This window comes from Gymnoscopelus microlampas, assembly GCF_963454915.1.
Source record: "Gymnoscopelus microlampas genome assembly, chromosome: 19".
In the NCBI taxonomy this organism is placed as follows: domain Eukaryota; kingdom Metazoa; phylum Chordata; class Actinopteri; order Myctophiformes; family Myctophidae; genus Gymnoscopelus; species Gymnoscopelus microlampas.
The window spans coordinates 36,619,703-36,642,439 of record NC_139956.1 but is presented as its reverse complement, the minus strand read 5'-3'; the positions used below and the strand labels follow the sequence as shown (position 1 = coordinate 36,642,439).

Sequence of the window (22,737 nt, the reverse complement as noted above, 5' to 3'; positions counted from 1 at the left end):
ATTATTGCATTATATATCGTTGCTGTCGGGCAGAAACTTTGTGTTTTTTCATAAATTAAAGGAGAGATCCAGTCATATTAGGTGTTTGCTTTGATGGAAGCTAGTCCTCGGTGTTGCCAGATTCTGTGAGAGAAACAAGCAACCAGCTCCATGTCGTTCTGCATGAACGGCAGCTCATAAGGGACATTCAGTGCATGTTTGAATGCCAGGACACTGCTTAACACATTGGCTGCCATGGACGCAGATCTGCGTTCATTTGCGCAAAAGCCCGCACGCTGCCAAGGACGCAGATCTGCGTTCTTTCAAAAAAAAAAAAAATCAAAATATATATATATATATTTTTAAACCCAAAGACCTTTTCACCCCGTACTTTTTTTTTCTCATTGAAAAAGTCTGGCAGCCTACTGTAGGAAAAAAAAAAAAAAAGCTGGCAGCCAATGTGTTAATGAGGATTAGTGGGGGAAAAAAATAACTTTGGAGCTGCTAAAATAGGCGAGTTTCGTTGTTACACAGTACTCCATTATGCCAGTGGGAGGGGTCTCCACAATGGACAACAGGGGCTTCTATGAAAAAATTCAACTGCCCCTGGTATGTTGGTGAGTGATTAGTGACACATCAAAGCAAACACCTAAAATGACTGGATACGCCCTACTTGATCATACTACAGCGTCACACAAAAGCATCAAAAGTAGCAGATATACAATCTTGTTTCGAGCTTGTAGATAGTTTTTAACTCTGTATTTAACGTTCTCCCCACCCGCACCATAAGAAAGGGGCCTCTAGTACCTCGATCTTCGCATAGACCTCTTTAAACATGGAGGGGATGACAAACTCTCTCTCCACAGCCTGGATCTCCTCTCTGGTGGGCCAGATGTCCCGAAGGAAGATTTCCTTCATTGTTGACAGCTACAAAGACAAAGCACAGAGAACAAGATACTAGACATCATCAGCACCACAACAAGGACTGGAATCACTTCAGAAAACGTCAAACCCAAACCTAACAGAAGGCTGCCAGAAGCAATGAATGTACAAAGAAAATAAATGGTCGCTTTTGGACATAGAGTACAGAAGTCCTGACGTCACTCGTTCATCCCCAGGTTCGTAAAGTAATTTCTTTATGGAGAATAACATTGGGTCATCATAGAATCGTCTCATATAAGAATTGTGGTCCAAAAATAAACAAACTGTCCTGGCGATATTGTCAGGGAGGAGGTTCTGTATCGTTTATGATAGTCAGTCACTTATATTTGATACAGTCTGTTTCTGGCGATAATTTAACTAATTCGGCGGAAGTAACATTAGCGTTTTCTCACCGTCAGTTGATGCTTCATATCCATAAGAGTCAAACCGCCAGGGTCATTTGTTTATTTTTGGAACACAGTTCTTTTTTGATGTGATATTAAATACGTCTATGGGGATTCAGAATGGGGGTGAAAAAACCGTGAACCAGGTAGACAAACCTAGGATGTGCAAATTACGTCAGACTTCGGTGCTCTATTGCATGTTCAAACAGCGTTTCTTTTCAGGAAATGGACATTTTTTCAAACAAGCTGTGAGTTTGTATGTTGGCCATTTTTGCTACTTTTGCATACAACGATGTATAAAATAGAGTATTAATTTATTAAATAAAAACAAAAACAAAATATGGAGATACAGGTTTTCTGCCCGACAGCAACAATATGACCAATTAAAGCTCAGCTTAAGCCAAATTTATACTCCGTAGTGTCACAATGGACAATGGTGTCACTTGTCAAAACGAACAGATCTAACAAGTGAGGCTAGCTTGATAGATCTGTTCTTTTTGGCACGTGACACCCTCACACTAGAGTTCCCCAACGGGCCTGAACATTAAGGGCCTGCCCTAACTGGGCCCTACTGGGGCGGCCCGAGGCTCGGCCCCGAACAATTACCATACGGTTAGGCACGAAAACCCGAAAAAACAGAACATTATGTGCTTAATAATGTCCACGCATCCAACAAGCTCTCAACTGAGCAGATTGGACCATTCCAGAGATAATGGCCAAAACATCTTGAAAACGGGCACTTTCGCCGATTTTCTATCGCATATTTTTGATTGAGTTTTGGCCATTGTCGCGCGTATTTCTTTAATAACACGGGCTAGGAAGGTCGAACGGCAACAAACTAGATACAGTACGTGAGTAAAGTTCACTTTGAGCTGCACCCAACACATCCACTGCCATTTCCGTCGGCCTTACCGTTAGGCCGCTAGGGGCAGTTGAAAGTTCTTTTTTGGGGGTAATAGATGCTTTTTTTAATTTTCATTTTTTTCTTCACAGAACGCGAGGCTCGGCCAGGCTCGGCCAGGCCCGAATAATTAGCATAGATTTTGGCCCGGCCTGGCCCAAAGACGTCGGGTCGATAGGGTCGGGTTCGGGCAGTATTTGAGGACTCTACCTCAGACATCCAAGTATGAATTAAGTCTACTAGTTACCTATCGGCTCCGTCTCAAAGTCGATGGCGTAGGCGATGACGAGGGGTGGCGAGGCCAGTTAGTTGGCTCTCGTGTTGGGGTGGACACGCCCCTCGAAGTTCCTGTTCCCTGACAGGATCCCTGCGGCCACCAAATCTCCCTGAAACAATGACCAACCAAACCAGCAAAAATATGTATTTAATGTTTTATACTCTGGCTAATGTAGAGAATGAATGAATGCCTGTAAGTTACTATCTAAGGTATACAAGGCAAGTAAAAGGTATCAAATGCACTAAATGTAGTCTTAAAAAAGTAGTATTTTTTAAAAGCTACAATCCGTACAGTAGGTTGTGTCTCTCCTGATGGAGAGAGGTAGCAATGTCTGAACTACAATAAAAATGGCAGTGCATCTCTAGTGTCCAATCCAGTGTCTACTTGACATTGTTGACTTTATTAACCAAATTTTGTGTCCTACCTGACACAAGTGATTTTTAAAACGTTTTATTCATTAAAATAAGTCCTGTAAAACAGCTACACCCACATAATGTTGTCATTCTAAATCTAATTCTTTATATTTTCACATGGCTAAATAGTGGTATCATGTCTTTGCTTTGTCCAAATATCGTTTTGTTTTGTCTGCCCTGTACTTTTATATGTATTGTTTGTCCTATTTTTCTTACTTTCTTGTATGTTTTATTTTTATTTTTATAAATAATCCAAATAATACGTAATGTAAAAGGTGAGGTACTCGTATAAGCCCCCCTAGGGTTTCTTACCTCACCGGCACAATAACTAAACTGTCAACTTTCCCATGTAATTAACTATCATATTATGCATGTGTATATATAAACTGTTGTGCAAATCAAATAAATCAAATCAAATAATACAGTCAGTGAAATGTTGTTACCTGGGTAATTGCCTCGGTCACAGGCTCTGGGAGGGGTCCACTGTTTCCTATACAGGTCATACAGCCGTAGCCCACCACCTCAAATCTAACAGGACAGAACCAGGACAATATTTACCATGTAGACTACATTAATTCATGCATTGTTGAGCCATGAAATATACCAAACCATAACCAAACATGTTAGGGCTTAAGTGTCTTGCTCAAGGACACTCTTTGACACAAATACTGGGCGAGCTAGAGGGCAAACCGGTGACCTTTCGGATTACCAGGCTGCTCACTAAGCTACGGCCGGTCAGCCGCCCATAAACAACATGGAATTTACCTAAAAGGAGCTTAAATCACACTCATGTCGACTGTGAGAAGAAATGGCAAACAGAAGAAGTGCTACTATTACAGTGGACTACCTTTACCTGGGGGTTTGGTTTGAACTAATAAAGTAGCACATTCTCACATGACTCGTACATGGGGGGGTAACAGTTAATCAATCGATTAATAGAAAAATAATTAACATTTTTAATAACATAATCGATTAGTCAGGTAGCATAAATGGGCCGTGAAGTCAAATAGGGCTGCAAGATGTCATTATAGGTAAAAAAAAAACTAGCAACAACAAAAAAGTGCATATTTCTTTGCCATAGCGTTGTACGTCAAAGTATAGAGTAGTAGGAAACATAAAACATGCTTTTTGTTTATTTTTGATTAAGCGACTATTATAAGGTCTCTGTCGGGTGGAAACATCATATGTCTAAAACTGTTACTTTACAGGATTCAAATTCAAAAGCATCAAAAGTGGCAGTTTAGAGCTTGCAGATCTGCTACTTTTGGGTGTTAATTTATGAAAACACAAAAAATTAGAATATGAAGATAAGCGGTTTCTGCCCTGACAGCAATGATATAGTCCATGAGACCCTCTGTGCTTGAAGCCTGTTGTGTGGTCTGTAAAGCAGTTTTGGTCACAAACAGGGTTGCATTGCTCATGGGACGGCCTTGCACGCCGCGCGGGAACCTGTTTGACCAGGAGCACGGGCACGCATAGACTTTAAATTCACACCTCAATTCACACCTTAACTCTTAAACTGCCAGGGTTTTTCAAAAATAGTACTCACAGACTGCCAGCCATAGGAAAAATGTTTTGTCCGTTTATTTTTTCACATTTAAGTGAATGGAGCAGCAAGTTTTTGGAAAATTGTATCTCCCGGTTCTTTGTGACAAACGGAAAAACCCCAAAAATAAAGAATCATTTTAGATGTTTTTTTTTTTTTTTTTTGCCAAAAACGTTTATAAACGTTTTTGCCAGGCAATGTGTTAACAAAGGCTGCCGACCGCCGGTTGTCACACATGAATTAACATAGGATTAACCTAGATTGATTGAGCCTAGATGGATGTCAATCGTCCATTGTGTGACCTGTAGCGTAGGTGTTAAGCGACGTGCGTGTTACGTCATTAAAATGGAGTGCAACCACATACCAAATCAGCAATGCAACACTGGGTCACAAAGGGTTTATTTACTTATATTCCCCCAGGCCTTTACGTACCCGAGCTGAAAGAGGTAGTCCATGACCCCGCTCTCCTTTAGGTAGTAGGTGACCACTCCGCTGCCCGGCGACAGGCTGGTCTTTATGTACGGTTTCACACTCAAACCGTGCTCTATGGCCTTCTTCGCCAGCAGCCCTGAGAGAAAATGAAAATGTAAAAAAAAAAGAAACTTTTTCTACTGCACCATTCATCCTAAGATATCATAACATCATAGAAAAGGTAAGAAAACCATGGTCCAAAATTCCCCTTTAAGGCCCGGCCCAAACTGGGCCCTACAGGGCCGGCCAGAGGCTCGGCCCGAACCGATACTTTTAGACCCCAAAACCCGAGAAGGTGTCACTATGGACTAACTGTCCTCAAAGTCCCACATCCAACAAGCTTTGAACTGAGCAGATTGGACCTTCCGTTCCAGAGATAATGGCCAAAACATCTTGAAAACGGCCACTTTCGCCGATTTTCAATTGAGTTTTGGCCATTGTCGCCCGTTTTTCTTTAATAACACGGGCTAAGAAGGTCGGACGGCGATAAACTAGATACCTGAGTAAAGTTCACTTTGAGCTGCATCCAACACATCCACTGCATTTCCGTCGGCCTTACCGTTAGGCCGCTAGGGGCAGTTGAAAGTTCTTTTTGGGGGGTAATAGATTAAGAAAAAGAAAATTCTGCATGGAACGTGAGGCTCTCAAACGCTCCCAATGTATTTTGTATCTGCTGTAAATGATGTTAGTTTTTCTAAATTGTGTATTCTATGTTATTTATGTTCGTCGGTATCTGTTGATTTGTGTAAGCGGACCACAATTGAAGTAAGTCGATGACTTTACTGTGTTTTATTATCCTCAACTGTCTTTTTAACCTTCTTGTATGATAACATAATAAGTCAAGACAGTAGAGAACATAAGGAAAACACAGTTCTAAGTACAAATCTGAAGAGCATATTGAGCAACTCTACAGCGGCCTAACCCACTAACTGTACAGAGGCCCTGGGCTGCCCCCCCCCCCCCCCCCCCCCCCCCCCCCCACCGCAGGGAGAAGTAGAGACTGTGGGCCCCATCTTGGGCGTCGCCTTACCCCTTATCCCTAAACTCATCAGCCATTTTGTACTTGCTTCTCTTTACGTACCGGCCCCCAGCATGACGGAGGGGTTGCTGGTGTTGGTGCAGCTGGTGATGGCGGCGATGACCACAGAGCCATGTGACAGCGTGTAGTCTGTGTCGTTGTACTGGAAGGGCACCGCCGCGGTGTGGCGGTCAGCGGCCACCTGGAAGCCCTTGAACCCTTGCTGGAATAGACACGAAGACAGAACAATTCAATTGAAAGGAGCTTTTATTGGCATGAGAATACATACGTTTAAATTGCCAAAGCCAAGTGTAAAAACATAATAAAAACAATTTAAGAACAATAATGGGGAAAGTATGTACAGTTGGAGGGGATACAGCTTTGAGTTAAACGGAGCTATGTCACATTGCGTCGTTATTTACATATTATATATACAGGGTATAAAGCTTTTTGAACAAATAGCACTTTTGGGACAATTACAGTAGCAGTATTTTTCCCCAATCGATTTAAACCATTCAATCCGGGAACGTATCCGTTCCATTTTAGATGTCTTTGGCTATTCAAAAATATCAGTACCAGGGTCCGTGGCCAAATACATATCATTTTGGGGGTTCTTGACATGAAAAAGTTTGAGCACCACTGATATTATAGCAACATAAGCCTTTTCAAATAAATGTTAGGATTTAGAAGACATTTGTAGATGCCTTCCCGGATTGAATGGGTTAAATGCACGCGGCCCACCCATTTTGGTTAGATGGGTGGGCCCGCCAACACCTTCCAAGTGTTGGCGGATCCGGGGCCCTGATCCAGAGAAGGGTTAGGGAACCTCAGTCTGGGTTATTAATAGACGTTACCTTTGCTGCCAGGCAAGCTTCAAAGTCCGTCTTCATGTCGGACACGGCGATCCTGTCCTGGGGCCTCTTGGGTCCGCTGCAGCAAGGAACCACGGAGCTCAGGTCCAGCTCGAACACCTGAGGGGACAGAGACGTGTCACATTACTGCAAGTACGCGTGTAACGATTTATCGTTAATCGATTAAAACCGATTCAAACTGGTGAAAATGTCAAATCGATTGAATGAAAAATGTATCGCGATGCAAACAGCAGAGGGCGCAAAGTTTTCAGTCATTTGCTACTGTATTGAAAGAGAAAACACAGTATTGTAAGAAATATAAATATAAATAAAATACTGAATTTGTGTAAGAGAAATACAAAAAACAATAGATTTTTCTGGAAAATTATTTTGTGTTTAAAAAGAAAGTGAAAAAATCGTGAACCTAGCGTCATGATTCAAATCGTATCGTGAGTCGAGTGAATCATTACATGTCTAACTGCAAGGGTTCCCAAACTTTTCAGGCCCCAAAAATATTTGAACTGGGGACCCCGACCTCAACCCTGACAAGCACTTGGAAAAATATTGTGAAAATAGCCGATCTACAAGCTCATAACGCCTCGTTGTGAGCTTGTAGATTTGCCTTTTTAGTTTGTCTTTTTCTTATGTAATATTTGACAATTTGGCCAATTTGGTATGAAAAAAAGGTCTTAAAAGTCATTAAATTGTAACTTTAGAAATGTGCAGATACCCTGTAACAAGCTCTCAACGCGTTGCTGAGCGACACGTTGTGAGCTTGTAGATTGGCTATTTTCGCCAAATATTCGTCTATTAACACATATCCAGAAAAGGCACACTAGGGCTATTTTATACTTTTTTGTACCACGCATAGGCCTGTCACAATTACTACATAATAATCGTCTAATTGCAATCATTTGAGATCGTCATAATAATTTCCATGTTAAAAAACAATTCATACATAAATTATCTTGAAGGTTATGGAAGCAATTTTTACCCTTTTTTGCATAAAATTATATACATGTCAGTAATTTCTTTGTATATTTAAGTTATTTTACACATCTTTCCTGTGCATTTTTTAATTAAGAAGTGTAAAAGGCAAACAGAAATGTATTTTTTTATTCACATGTGTTCCAATGTTCAATGCCAAAAACACAATTAAAATCGTTAATTGGTGTGACAATTAAGAATTAATCTTCAACTTATATTTGTAATCTTGACAGCCCTAACCACGGAGTCGTGCTAAAATGACCCCGTCTACAATGTACAAATGTGGAATGCTCTCAACTATCATAACGAGCCCATAACAGGGACACCAGGGTGAAAGAGGTTGGAACAGGTTTGAGGTGGTAATAAGGAAGTCAGTTTAAAAGGTCATTTTGCACACCTACTTCAAGGGAACAGGTGCGTAGGGGCAGAAAAAAGAGACGCACTGTCATTAAGACCGGGAACGCATCTGTGTGTCATTTTAAGATATTCAAAAATAGCAGATATACAAGCTCATATCTATTTTGGGGGAAAATCTTGGAAAATCATATGTTGCTATAATATCATTGGTTCTCCAAAATTATATGTATTTGGCCGTGGCCAGGCCGAGTAAAAAATGTTCGCTTTAAAAAAATATATACCATTTCTCACGATCTACAAGCTCATATCGTGGCACTGCTATTTTTGAATAGCCAAAGAAATCTTTAAAAAAAAAACGTAAAAAACACACAGATGCGTTCCCGGTCTTAAAGGGTTAGTGCAGATAGCAGTACAACGTTCGGGTCACACACTGTCCTTCACCCGACGAAGGTCGGGATCTTTCTTTTTTTTCAGGTTAATAAGGAAGTACCAGTCCAGAAGCCAGTGTGTTGTGTGGCTGTACTGACCCGTGTGAAGTCTGGATCTTGTGTGACGTCGGTGTAGTCTCGGTACATGCCCACCGCTTTCAGGTACTTGACGATGTAGGCCAGCTTCTCCTCGTCTCTCCCTGGGAGGAACAAACCAGGTCAGCAGAAGAGTTGAAGAACACGCGGTCACAGACACTTGAAATAATATTAATTCCTTTCTTTGATAAATGAGACAGTCTGAAAATTCTTAAAACTCTGCCTTTAAAGGCATTGTAGGGAGTTCAGACATAATCAAAGAAAAAAACTGTTGTCAAACACCGCCCCTCCAGCAGTTCTTTTCCCCGACCACCAGGGGGTGACGCAGGGGGGACTTTTTAAATGAGTCATGCCCAAAATAGGTTGCCTTATGCGGATACAATTCGCGGAAATGCCCGACCCTACGGTTCTCTGAATTTATATTTTTAAATAGGCTCTTTCATGATAAATTGACCACATATATGAAGCTAAACAACTAAATTCTATCCAAACGATTTTTTAAAAGTAAATTATGTGCCTCAAAAAAGAAGTTTGAGAGCGTTTTAAAACCGAAAGTAAAAAGTTGATACGGGCACGGACGCGCACGGACACGCACATGCGTGCGTTAATTTACGACCCGGACATAAACAACTTGAACATAAACAGAAGGGAAAATACGGATTTCAGACAGAGGACTGTGTTTCAATGAAGGAAAACACCCCAGCATCATTATATAGTGGCTGATAGAGGGGAGAAAATGCAAAAAATATATATATATACATATTTTTTAAATTTAGGCTTAATGTTCCCTACAATCCCTTTAAGAAAAACAAACAAGCACTTAGATATAACAGAGGCAGGAGAGAGAGAGGGAGGATCATGCAGAAAAGAGTCTCGGGTTGGATTCAAACCCAAAACAGTCATCAGGCCATTCCTTGAGATAATTGTATCAAAGTATAGTGAACAGTATTTCTTCTTTATTTATTCATTACGTTTAGAGAGCTTAGAGTTGGGATCCCTCAGGATTTGAACGAGGGGGTTCCAAATGGACCCCTTACTGGTCTCTGTAACTCTGAGAGTGTACAAATGGAACCAAATGGACCCTTAACAGGACTGTAACTATGAGAGTGTACAAATGGAACCAAATGGACCCTTACAGGTCTCTGTAACTCTGAGAGTGTACAAATGGAACCAAATGGACCCTTACTGGTCTCTGTAACTCTGAGTGTACAAATGGAACCAAATGGACCCTTAACAGGACTGTAACTATGAGAGTGTACAAATGGAACCAAATGGACCCTTACAGGTCTCTGTAACTCTGAGTGTACAAATGGAACCATATGGACCCGTAATGGTGGTCCTTGAAATTAAAAAAAGTTTACCACAGGTATTATAATTGTGTAGCAGATGTGAAATTCCATATTCTGACAGTGTGGAGAGAAAAAAAACGGTTCCAAATGTGATGGAACCGATTCCAGTACCTCGATGTTGGATCCAGTTCCTCCAGGTTCCAGATCCCAACCCTATGCAGGTACAGATACAACTGACGAGACAACTCACCGGTCTGCTCCAGGTACTGAACACTGACGTCGTCCACGGGGAAGAAGGCCGCCGTGGCTCCGTACTCCGGACACATGTTGGCGATGGTGGCTCTGTCTGCGATGGACAGCTGGGCCACGCCGGGGCCGAAGAACTCCACGAACTTCCCCACCACGCCCACCTGACGCAGGTGCTGCATGGGTACAGGATGAAGGAGATGACAACTGTTTTTAAGAATTTATTATTATTATTTCTAAATGCATAGTCAAGAAAGAGGGGATGACAACAGTGGCGTCGTTAGGGGTGGGCTTCGGTGGCTATAGCCACCAATGTTTTATCCAAAGCCAGCAATAAAAAAATAAAAAAAATAAAAAAAATAAAAAAAATAAAAAAAATAAAAAAAATAAAAAAAATAAAAAAAATAAAAGTTTTTTTTTTTTTTTTTTTGAATTATATATCTATCACCCTGACCTAACCCTACCCCTAACCCTAAAACCGAAATAAAGTAACCAAAAACGGGTAAAAAAGCACCCAAATCCGCGAAATCCGCGGGGAAAAACGCGCGCGCGCACCATGTGCCCGTTGCCTGCGGGGCTAAGCCCCCGACCTAGTAGAGACCTAGCGACGCGTCTGGATGACAATATGACATTAACTGGGTATGCAGTAAAACCCAGTGTGTTAATTTAACACTTTAAGTGTAAAAAAAACTGGTCTGATTTCACCCAATAATAAAAGGTTTTTGCACATTGAGTCGAATGTGATTTTCTACTGGACATTAAAAAACACAGGAATACAACTGGGATTGATTAAAGGACACACCACTGCAGCCACTTGAGTAGGTGTGCAAGAGGTCTTCTTAGACAAGCGTGTGTTCGTTTTAAATATTTGTTTTGCTTTTCTTTCTCGTGCAAATAAAATGGACTCTGTCTACAAGGTGCTTTACCCAACAAGGTAAAAATGATGAAACAGAACCCGAAATTTAAAAAATAAATTAAAAGCAATGTTGATTATGTGCATTATTTTCTCTATAAGGGCATGTCAAAGAGACCTGGTAGGCAGTGATCAGCATACAGTATTATGAGCACAATACTGCATTGTCTGTAGGGTAGTTAACTTAAACCCTATACGCAGTTAACCGGAGTCCCTCAGGGGTCTAGCCTAGGCCCCCGCTTATTTTCTCCTGTACACCAAATCTCTTCGCCGAAAATATCTACCAGCTACTGTACAAGTTTTGCTTACAAATAGGGACGCTAGGGTTCAGCATTGATACACGTAATGCAAAAACAATTAAGATTGTACGGTCGATTCGGATTACCTTGGTAACGGTGAGGACGATGTCAGTGGAGGTGATGAACTTGTTGGGGGTCCCGTACAGCTTGTATCCCACCACCTCAGGAAGCACCATGCTGATTGGCTGGCCCAGCATCACTGCCTCCGCCTCTATCCCACCCACGCCTGGGAGAATTGTACACACGCACGCACACGACACATACAACATGCACAATGAGAACATGAGGGTCTGTGACCTAATGCAATGGTTCTCAAAGTGGGCTCCGGGGACCCCAGGGGTCCTTGGGGAGGGGGTACCAGGGGGTCCACAGCTAAATTAGTTAATATAGCATCACAATCATTTTAACCATATTTTATACTTTGGCTATTCAAAAATAGCAGATATACAAGCTTTGAATATAAACATTTTCAGGGGGGGGGGGGTCCTTAGTTGAAATTAAAAGGGTTGAGAACCACTGCTTTAAACAATGAAAAGAGCTGGTCCTCACCCCATCCCAGCACCCCCAGGCCGTCTATCATGGTGGTGTGAGAGTCGGTGCCCACCAGACTGTCAGGGTAGTAGAACCCATCCTGATCAAACACCACCCTGGCAAGATACTCCAGGTTCACCTGGTGGACGATCCCCGAGCCGGGAGGGATGATACGCATGTTCCTGAACGTCTTGGAACCCCACTGGAGAAAAGATTAATTCAATGAATACAAAACAAAATAAATAAATAATAATAGTCTAATAATAACAATAATATTAATAATACAGAAAAGAAAATGTATTGTCCAGTATGTTAAAACATACAAGATGAGATAAAACCACAATCAAATACCGTAAGGAGAGTATAAAAGTAAATATGAATTTACACCTCCAAGAATTACTAAGACATTTCTCCAAAATGAATAACTATAGTACCCTAAGAATTGACTAATTAACCACTTCTTACACACCCTATTATACCTGGCTGACCGGAGTACCCCAGGGCGCTATACTTGGTGCTTCTTTCCCTCTCTACATCAAATCTGTTCGACCAAAATAGCCGAGCTTGTAGATCAGCTATTTTCGCAGAATGTTTGTCGCCCCCAGAATAGGGATGCTAGGTTTCATGTTGTTACTTAAAGAAATGTTTAAAATAGGCTGATACCTTTAAGAACTGAAACCTCTCTTTGTTTCTGTCAAATTCCAGGTCCTGGTTCTTCTGCAGGCTGTCAGACCTGAAAAGTAAATCAAATCAAATGTTTTGGTAAAACAAAACAATAAAGTTCCCTTTGGCTGACACAAGCACCAGCTCTGTCTCTGTGGTCCGTTGTAGCATCGCATAACCAGTGGTGTAAAGTAACTAAGTACATTTACTCAAGTACAGCGGTGTCATGGTGATTTTTTTTTTTTAATGACGTCACGCGCGCGCACACCGTACGTATTTTATTTTACCTTAAATTAGGAAACATGTTTGTATAAGAAATGTTTTTTAGTTTAGCTTAGTTTTAGTATTTTTAAACTAATACAAATTCAAGGAATGCCATGAATTATAGAGCTGAAACTAAAAGTTTGCTTTGAACGAGTATCTTTCTCTTCTTCGACGTTGGCTGAGGCATTGCTGCGTGCACATAGGATACTGGTAGCAGCCCTACTGAAGCCAACACGCTGTGTTGCTTACCGTGTAGCCTATAGATGTGAGGTGTGAGGAATCTGAGGAAACATGTTCACACTCACTTGTAAACCTGTTATGCAAAGTAGCCATTTGGGTACTTGGCTTGTGAATCTACGGGGGGGGGGGGGCTATATACTTTCCGGCCTTTTGAAAATAGCCGATCTACAAGCTCACAATGCGTCGCAATGCAACGCATTGCAAGCTTGTAGATCTACTATTTTCAAAAGATTTTTTGGCTGGCGACTCCCAAAACAGACTTGACCAAGTCACACGACCCCCCCGTCCTTCACGACTTAACGATACACTCACTGAACAAATGTGCGTGCGTGTGCGCACATTTACCAAACACGTGCGTGCACACATACAGACTGCTATAATTAATAATAGGCTAAATAAAATAGCGAAACAAACTGTTTTTTTGTTGAGGGTTATGGTTTTAATGCACATTTTCTTAAACAGAAAGAAAGTGCCCATTACACTCGGACCGTGCGTCTGAGAGGAAAATGTGCATCTTCCCGCAGAAAGGCGCAGATCCAGTATAACCAGCGGCCACCCGCATTCCTCCTCTTTGTGTCGAAAAAAACAACACTGGTTTATCAGTCATGTTTGGTGTGGAAATACCTCTTCATGTTCAGTGGCGTTAAGCTTAAATGTGTCAGAACCTCAGCACAGCGGCTACACGTTGCGGCTGATCAATCTAGACAAGAGCTATTTATATGCATTGTAGCCATTTAGCTAATGCTCATATATATGAGCACTGTGATGCGTTGCAGAGCTTGTAGATCAGCTATTCGTCGTAGCAACTAAGTGTAATTGGGTAAAAGCCTCACTTCCTGTTGAAGTCCACTTGGATGGAATGGTCGATGACCAGGTCTGCAGGACACACAGGGTTAATCCTCTCTGGGTCTCCGCCCAGCTTCATCACCGCGTCACGCATGGCGGCGAAGTCCACCACCGCAGGCACGCCTCTGGAGGAGGAGGAGAAAACACATCATCAGTTTGTGTGTGTTTGCAGAAGAAAACACATTCAGGAACATTTCAAATCACCTTAGAGACCGGGAAGGCATCTGTGTCATTTTAAGATTTCTTTGGCCATTCAAAAATAGCAGATCTGCCGCGCTATGAGCTTGTAGATCTGTTTTTTCGTGATTTTTTTTGCAAATCTTTGAATATATATATATATATATGTTTTGATTTAAAGCGAACATTTTTAACTCCGATCTGTGCTTCTGGGGGGTCCCTAGAACAACATATTTTGAGATGGGGGTCCGCGGCCAAATACATATCATTTTGGGGGTCCTCGACACAGAAAAGTTGGAGCACCACTGATATAGCAACATACTGTTAGGATTTAGAATACATTTTTAGATATGTATTTGGCCGCGGACCCTGCGCTAGAATTACACCAAAATACCTGATCTACAAGCTCCAGGCTAATTTTTATGTTTGATTACTATGTTATAATTCCTTTTAACAGGTCGTTCATGAAAGTCCTTGCGGTCTTGTTTCCAATGAGAACCTGTGAGCAATTAGGGGTTAAGAGTCTTGCTCAGGGACAAATTTCATTTCATCGACACATATGCTGATCTGGCCTGGAATCGAACCTGGGGCAACCAGGGCCTCAGGCTCCCTAGGCGGGCTCACTAAGCATTCAGCTATGTTCAACTTACTACTTGTTCATTATTCTAGGTGAAAATCTTTTATGGGTTTCCTTTCTCACCTGCACGCCGTGTCTGCATTTATTGTGCGAATAAATAAAACCAAAAACTAAAAATCCGGACATGAGCGACATGAGCTTTTTTCGCCGAATGTTCCCTCCCAGGAAACGGACACTAGGGTTCATGTGGTTCAACTTGATATTTCGTCTCTGTCGGGTGCAAACCTCATATGTCCAAAACTGTTACTTTTCAGGATTCAAATAAAAAAACTGCAAAACTTTTGATGCTTTTGTGTGACGCTGCAGTATGATCAAGTAGGGCGTTAATTTACGAAAAAAACACAAAACGTTAGAATATGGATATAGGAGGTTTCTGCAGCCTGACAGCGACGATTTTCAAGGACATGATCCTTTCGAATTAAGTGAAACGTAGGTAAGCGAGGGACGCGGTGTCCGCTGTCAAACCTACGTGAAGTCCTGCAGGATGACCCTGGCGGGTCTGAAGGGAACCTCCACGCTCTGGGTCTGTGTGTGCTTCCAGTTCAGGATGCTCTCCACGTCCGACCGCTTCACCAGGAACTCGTCGCAGCACCTGACCGCCGACTCCAGCAGCACCCGGATGGAGAAGGGAAGACGGTCTGAGGAGGAGAGACAGACAACAGAAGTCAGTCAGTGTGCAATAAGGTTGGGATCCAGAACCGGAGGAATCGGATCCACTATTGAGGAACCAGGAATCGGTTCCAATCACATTTGAAACGCGTTTCCAGAACCGGTTTTCATCCCGCTGTCAGCGCTGGTTATGTGGACGTCTGCCACGTCACGTCTGCTAATACAATTACAATACCGGTTCTCAAATGTTTTAATTTCAAGGACCACCATAACTCTGAGTGTACAAATGGAACTTGAGGGGTCCATTTTGTTCCATTTGTACACGAGTTACAGACCTTTAAGGGTCAATTTGGAACCCCCAAAAGGAATCGTTAACCCATTAAGACCTGAGGCCAATTTTACAAATGTCTTCTAAATCCTACAGTTTTCTAAAACACTTGTGTTGCTATGCTAAGCGGTGCTCAATTTTTCATGTCAAGGACCACCCAAAATTATATGGATTTGGCCGCGGACCCCCATCGCAGACCCCCATCTCAAAATATTTAGTCCCCCAGAAGCATTTAAAAAAGATATATATACACTATAGGAATAGTTCAACGATTTGCACAATTTTTCATGATTAAAAAAATGTTTGCAGATGTACATGCTCATAGCGCGGCACTTTTCGTACATTTCAAAAATCTAGGATTTTTGCCCGCGACATACTAGTGTGGTACTTGTTGTACATCATGGCTGGGGGGTGTACTGTACTCAAGCCGCCTCACGCTACAGAAACAGGAGATAGCGCTCCTGCTCTGTTATACGGGCCCGGCATGGCTCGACAAGGCTTACTCATCATATATGAGAAAATATACAAAGCAGCAACACATGTTGTCTGATTCAAATGTGATATCATGATACATCACATTTATATGATTACATCAATATGATTTAGCATAATGAAAGTGGTCGTCATTACCATATCTGGGATCTCCGAGTTTTGTCAAATTGTAGAAGCGGCGGTCCGGGGCGTCGGGGTCCAGAGGCTCAGCGATGTGCTGAAACGGATTGTTCTTCCCACTGTCGCTCATCCTGGACCTGCTCTCTACACCTCGATGCACTGGACTGGACACAGCTCAGAGATCCACTGGACACAAGGACCAGAAAATAAATAAATACAAATATAGGACAAGTCTGTGAGTCTATGAAAATGTTTAGGAAAAAAGGGTACATTTACTTGCGACCCCTAAGAATTGGTTCCCACTGTTTGGGAACCACTGGTCTAAACAATATGCTATGTAAATAAATCTGTTGGTCAAACACAATGATTGGGATCACTACTTCCTCGGCATGCTTATCATTGTTGCATATTACCTGGAAAAAACTATCTATTATTAACATGTCAATCACTATGTTACGCCCACACGTGCAATGAATGGACTGGAACCTGTATGTAAGACAGCACTTCCGTCGTAGAAGCTTTGTAAAGACACCATTATTACATCATTGCCTTATCATTTCATTTTCCATAATCCTCTAATTTTGTATGTATTTTTTAAGCTGAAATAGCTGATCTACAAGCTCACAGTGTGTCACATTGCAACACTTTATGAACACTTTATGAGCACATTGATTGGCTATTTTCACTATTTTTTGGAAACTTCTGAAGAAAATTGTAATGTAATATGGCCTGGTTTGCCCATAGGTCACTGTCAGACATTTCTTTGTTTATTCAAGTTATTTGTCATATCCGCCCTCTGCCTGTTTGCCTAAGCAAACAGAGATGTCATTCTGTATATCATGTTCCAATGTTCGACGCAATAAAAAAAAAACTTTAACAATTATTTGTATGACAATTAATGGTCAACTAAAATGACCTGACTGTGACACAGTGTGACAGCCCTGGACATCACCAGAGGAATGGCTTCAAAGGTCTCTGACAAACAACACGAGCCAGAGATAACAGCTGACATTATCAATCTATAACAAATTCTCACATGTGTAACTGTAGCATTGAGGACAGACTGGCTCACGCTTAAACAGAATAAAACTACACTACGCATCCACAGTGTCAGATTGTGTAAAAAAAACACTGTTTCCCCAAACACTGGGTCGGGACACCCGTTTGGGTCGGGGATCATTGTTTTACGGGTCGGGAGTAAATACTTACTTTAACGACTTTTACTTTACTTAATTAATTACTTACTATTTCAAATATTTAAAAAAGTGGAAAAAAAAAGAAGAAACTAATCTGGATTTGATCAATTTAAAAACGAGCAAATGAAACAAACGAGTAGGAGGTGAAAATAGCAGATCTACCAGCTCACAACACGTCACATCCCCCCACGTCACAGACCTTTGCTGTATGTCATCCCCCCCATCTCTCTCCCCATTTCCTGTCAGCCTACTATCCTATCAATAAAGGCAGAAAAAGCCCCCAAAAATATCTTTTAAAAAAAAATGTTTGGGAACCAACAACCAACTGGTCTCTCTAACCTGTGGGTAGTTTTAATGAAGAAGGTAGTACAGTATAATAATAGACATGTCATAACTGCTTTCCTCTTAACCATTCAATCCGGGAACGCATCAGTGTCATTTTAGATTTTTTGTTATTTATTTCCCCCCTTTATTTCAGATATTTTTGGCTATTCAAAAATAGCAGATATACAAGCTCATAGCTTGTAGATTTGCTATTTTTGAAAAATCTTTAACATTTGTGCAAATCTTTGAATACATATATATTTTTTGAAACAACATTTTTAACTCAATCTGTACATCCCAGGGACAACATATTTTGATGGGGGTCGGGGGCCAAAAACATATCATTTTGGGGGTCCTTGACATGAAAACAATATTTTACAAAATAGGGACCCCCCCCCACCCTGACAAGCACTCAGAATTATAGGAGTTGAGGTATTAAAATTTAGTTTGAATCGGTTCCACAGATAAACATTGTGAAAATAGACGATCTACAAGCTACACACAACACATTTTGCCTCTTTCTTAGATAATGTTTGAGAGTAATTCAGTGACTCAGTCTGTCATAAAAACACATCTAAAAGGTAGACTCTGGTTGGTGGGATGGTGGGGGTGTGGGCCTCAGTCTCTCTAGGAAACTGCCTTTGATAAAGTGCTGTGTGTGCGTTACATAATCTGAAAGCAGCGTTCAGACCACTGCACTCTCTAGTGTCTATTTACGTATTTTATTGCATCTTTAGCCTTATCTCTAAAAGTACTCATTATGCAGAATGTCCCATTTCACAAGTTCAACATGTATAAAAAATCTTTTGAAAATAGCAGATCTACAAGCTCACCATGCGTCGCAGCTTGTAGATCGACTATTTTCAAATGACCGAAATGTATTTAGGGCTGAAGTGGTTCATGAGGTTTTCTAATAATAATCTAAATCTGCAAAGTAACTAAAGCTGTCAAATAATTGTAGTGGAGTAAAAATATTTGAGATGTTAGTGGAGTAGAAGTAAAAGTATTGAAAATGGGATATACTCCAGTAAAGTAAAATAATAATCCTCCAAAGTGTACTTAAGTACCACTGTCAATAAATAACGGCTATCTTAATTTCTATCTTATAAAATAGTAACTTAAAAAGTGTCCATCTAAAAATGTGTGTAGGGTTGCAATAATTGATGTTTTAGAAATTATTATATTTATCACTTTTGGATTCATCAAATAATCAAGTGTGTCTGTTTTTATAAAACAAATATATTTATTAAAATAATATTAAAATATATTTAACCGATCAACCTAAAAAATAATTAGAATTGATCTTTTTATACTTGATAAAATAATTTAATGTAATCAACCACTAAAGCCCCATTTTATATAGTCTGTCGTACTGTCGTGCAAAACAAAATTTGAGAAAATAGCCAATCTACAAGCTCACCACGCGTGGCACTACGACGTGTTGTGAGCTTTTTCTGATTATTTTAAAAAGATATTTCATTTTTTATTAAATCGATAAACTGCTGTGCCCTTAAAAAAGCAGACAATGTCAACTATATCAATGTTACTGGTATTGATTAATCCATTAAGACAGGGAACTTATCTGTTTTTCTTAAAAACAAAAAAAAAAGCAGATATACAAGCTCATAGCGCGGCACTAGATCTGATATTTTTGAAAAATCCAGAACATTTTTGCTAATCTTTGAATATATATATTTTTAAAGCGAACATTTGTAACTCAAATCTTTGCTTCTGGGGGGATTCTAAAAATGTCCTCTAAGTCCTAGCCTTTTGAAAAAAATGTAAGTTGCAATAATATCAGTGGTCCTCAACTTATTTCATGTCAAGGACCACCCAAAATGATATGTATTTGGCCGCGGACCCCCATCTCAAAATATGTTGTTCCAGGGACCCCACCAGAAGCAAAGATTTGAGTTACAAATGTCTGCTTTAAAAAAAATACTGTAAAAAGATTTACACAAATTTTAACAATTAAAAAAATAAAATAATTGAATAGCCAAATAAATCTCTTATAATGACACAGATGCGTTCCCGGTCTTAATTGAGTAATGAGTGATCATCAGAAAGCACTTTGCATCTCCCCTCCCCCGTCGACTGTGTTAAAGTTGAACTGATAAGGAGACGGCACTTTCACAAATATGAAATCGTCTCTGTCGGGTGGAAACCTCATTATGTCCAAAAATGTTACTTTTCAGTATTCAAATTCAAAAATCATCAAAAGCAGCAGATCTACAAGCTCGAAACGCGGCGCGACGCGTTTCAAGCTTGTAGATCTGCTGCTTTTGATGATTTTATGTGACGCTGTAGTATGATCCAGTAGGGCGTTAATTTATGAAAAAAAAAACACAAAAAAAGGTTAGAATATGGAGATAAGAGGTTTCTGCCACGACAGTGAGGACATCATACTGCATGCACTTTGAACCTCACTGTGGATGGACTGTCCAATCAACTGTCACCATAAAGCAGGGGTCTTCAACAGGGGGCCCGGGGCCCCTAGGGGAGGTCCTCAGAGATACTACAGGGGGGAGCGGCAAAATGTGTGTGTGATAGGGTCGGGACTTAATGTTATTTATTTTTAGATTAGTTCACCCCCAAAATACCCATTTTTTTTCTCTATGGATTAGTCACCCCATGGAGACTTGAATTCATTGAATTCTCCCTTGTGTCTCCTACCGGAACCGCTGGTCATCAAATTATTGGCTTAGGAATGCAACAAAAAACAAAAAATATCGATGAATTCAAGTCTCCATGGGGTGACTAATGCATAGAAAAAAACTTTTTTTTTGGGTGAACTATCCCTTTAACATTTGAATCCCTATTCTGTGGGAAACATATAGCCGGAAATAGCCAATCTACAAGCTCACAACACTTCTGGCAGAGCCAAAAGGTACAGAGCCAAACTAGGTCAAGTTTACAAATATTGAGGGTTATTAAGTGGTAAAAATGGAAAACACACATTTAACGTGAATCCAATATGTAGTGGCTGGGGGGGTCTCTGCTTCATCTCTCTCTCAGCTAAGGGGTTCTTGGCCTGAAAAAAACGTTGAAGACCCCTGCCATAAAGTGTCTTATCTGTTGATGTTCACTTTCTTATGGCCAGCTGTTCTCAATGTGGGGTCCAGGGACCCCCCTCAAGGGGTGCCTGAGGCCGCTTGCCGGCGAGAGCAGATCTCACACGTTGGTGGTGATCTTGTAGATCTGCTCTCAGTCGGCCAGAAAAGCAGTGGTAGAAAAAGTACTCAAATGTGTTAATTAAGTAAAGTATCAATACTGCAATATAGAAGTAAAAGTCCGGAATTCAGAATTTACTTGAGTAAAAGTACAAAAGTATTGGTATCAAAATGTACTTAAAATACCAAAAGTAGAAAGTACTCATTATGCAGAATGTCCCATTTCACAAGTTCTCAAAAGTATAACAATATTTTGAAAATAGCCGATCTACAAGCTCACAATTCTTCGCATCGCAACGCAATGTGAGCTTGTAGATCTCCTATTTGGAAATTGCCTAAGTATATAAGGATACAGTGGTTAATGCATGTTTTGTAATAATAATAAGAATCTACAAAGAAACTAAAGTTTGAAATAATTGTAGTGGAGTAAAAGTACAATATTTGCCTCTGAGATGTAGTGGAGTAGAAGTAAAAGTATTGAAAATTGGAAATAACTCCAGTAAAGCAGAAATACCTCAAAACTGTACTTAAGTACAGTACTTGAGTAAATGTACTTAGTTACTTTACACCACTGCAGAAAAGTGACAGCGACGTCGTACGACTGAAGCATAAGAAAGCTCTAGCTCTGGTCCAGAGCACTCTGCTCATAGACACAACATTACACTGCCGTGAGAGGTCTCCGTCTTTAGTCAAAATAAACAAAACTACTTCATTACTTACCGAAACAAAGGCTGTTTTGTGTTGTTTAAAGTCTATGCTCCAGGGTGGGAGGCCTCTCAGGACCCCACCCTCTCTGTATAATACACTTTTTGGGCCGAAAATAAAATATGTCCGTCAGACGATTTATTTTGTATTTGCTCCACTGCGCCCCCTACAGATCTGGTCAATATAAATTACCATTAACCAGATCTATAGGGGGCGCAGGTGAGTAATTAAAACAATGTCCGTCTGGCGGACATATTTTACTTTCTGCCCCAAAAAGTGTATTATACAGAGAAGGTGGGGTCCTGAGAGGCTTCCCACCCTGGAGAATAGACTTTCAACAACACAAAACAGCCTTTGTTTCGGTGAATAGTGAGATAGTTTTGTTTATTTTCTACTAAAGACGGAGACCTCTCACGGCAGTGTAATGTTGGGTCTATGAGCAGAGCAGTTTAGAGAGAACTCACCGCTCTGGACCAGAGCTATGAGAAGCTCCAGCAAAATATCTGTGTTTATATGAATATATGAATATATAATATGAATTATGACACCAGCATGGACTTACCTTAAGCAGCGAGCCGTCTGTATGAGTGTCTGAACGCGTGTGTGTCTGTGTGTGTGTCTTAATGTGATGTGACCCAGATCCCTGATCACTGCGACCATCAAACTACACAACACTGACTTCCTGGTTCACCGTGACGTCGTCAGCCTACGTCACCTCACGTGATGTGTGGGACTTTTCAAAATACAAGCTCCTAGATCTGATTCTGTGTGTGTGTGTGTGTGTGTGTGTGTGTGTGTGTGTGTGTGTGTGTGTGTGTGTGTGTGTGTGTGTGTGTGTGTGTGTGTGTGTGTGTGTGTGTGTGTGTGTGTGTGTGTGTGTGTGTGCGCGCGCGTGCGTGCGTGAGTGCGTGCGTCTGTGGGGGTGTGTGTGTGTTAGATAGATAGACTAGACCATACCCGGTCGACGCATCCGTGGGGGGATATGCGCACATGATCTGGCAACCCGGGAGGCGATAGATAGATAGATAGATAGATAGAT

At 40.9% G+C, this 22,737-nt stretch overlaps 1 protein-coding gene across 2 annotated transcripts; it reads right to left on the bottom strand.

Moving 5' to 3' along the window:
• Positions 1-786: 786 nt before the first annotated feature.
• LOC311035415 (cytoplasmic aconitate hydratase-like) lies at positions 787-22,383 on the bottom strand. 2 transcript variants are annotated; one of them, XM_084043595.1, is made up of 15 exons: positions 22,261-22,383; positions 16,322-16,489; positions 15,224-15,392; positions 13,928-14,065; positions 12,591-12,660; positions 11,946-12,129; positions 11,483-11,622; positions 10,189-10,360; positions 8,653-8,753; positions 6,785-6,901; positions 5,994-6,153; positions 4,874-5,009; positions 3,339-3,423; positions 2,453-2,591; positions 787-906 (listed from the first exon to the last, which is right to left on the bottom strand). In XM_084043595.1, the coding sequence occupies exons 2-14, from the start codon at positions 16,431-16,433 to the stop codon at positions 2,511-2,513; spliced, it is 1,665 nt and encodes a 554-aa protein (XP_083899721.1). In that variant the 5' UTR covers positions 16,434-16,489; positions 22,261-22,383; the 3' UTR covers positions 787-906; positions 2,453-2,510. The 2 variants fall into 2 exon arrangements, with proteins under 2 accessions (XP_083899721.1, XP_083899722.1); XM_084043596.1 differs by lacking the exons at positions 2,453-2,591; positions 3,339-3,423.
• Positions 22,384-22,737: the final 354 nt, after the last annotated feature.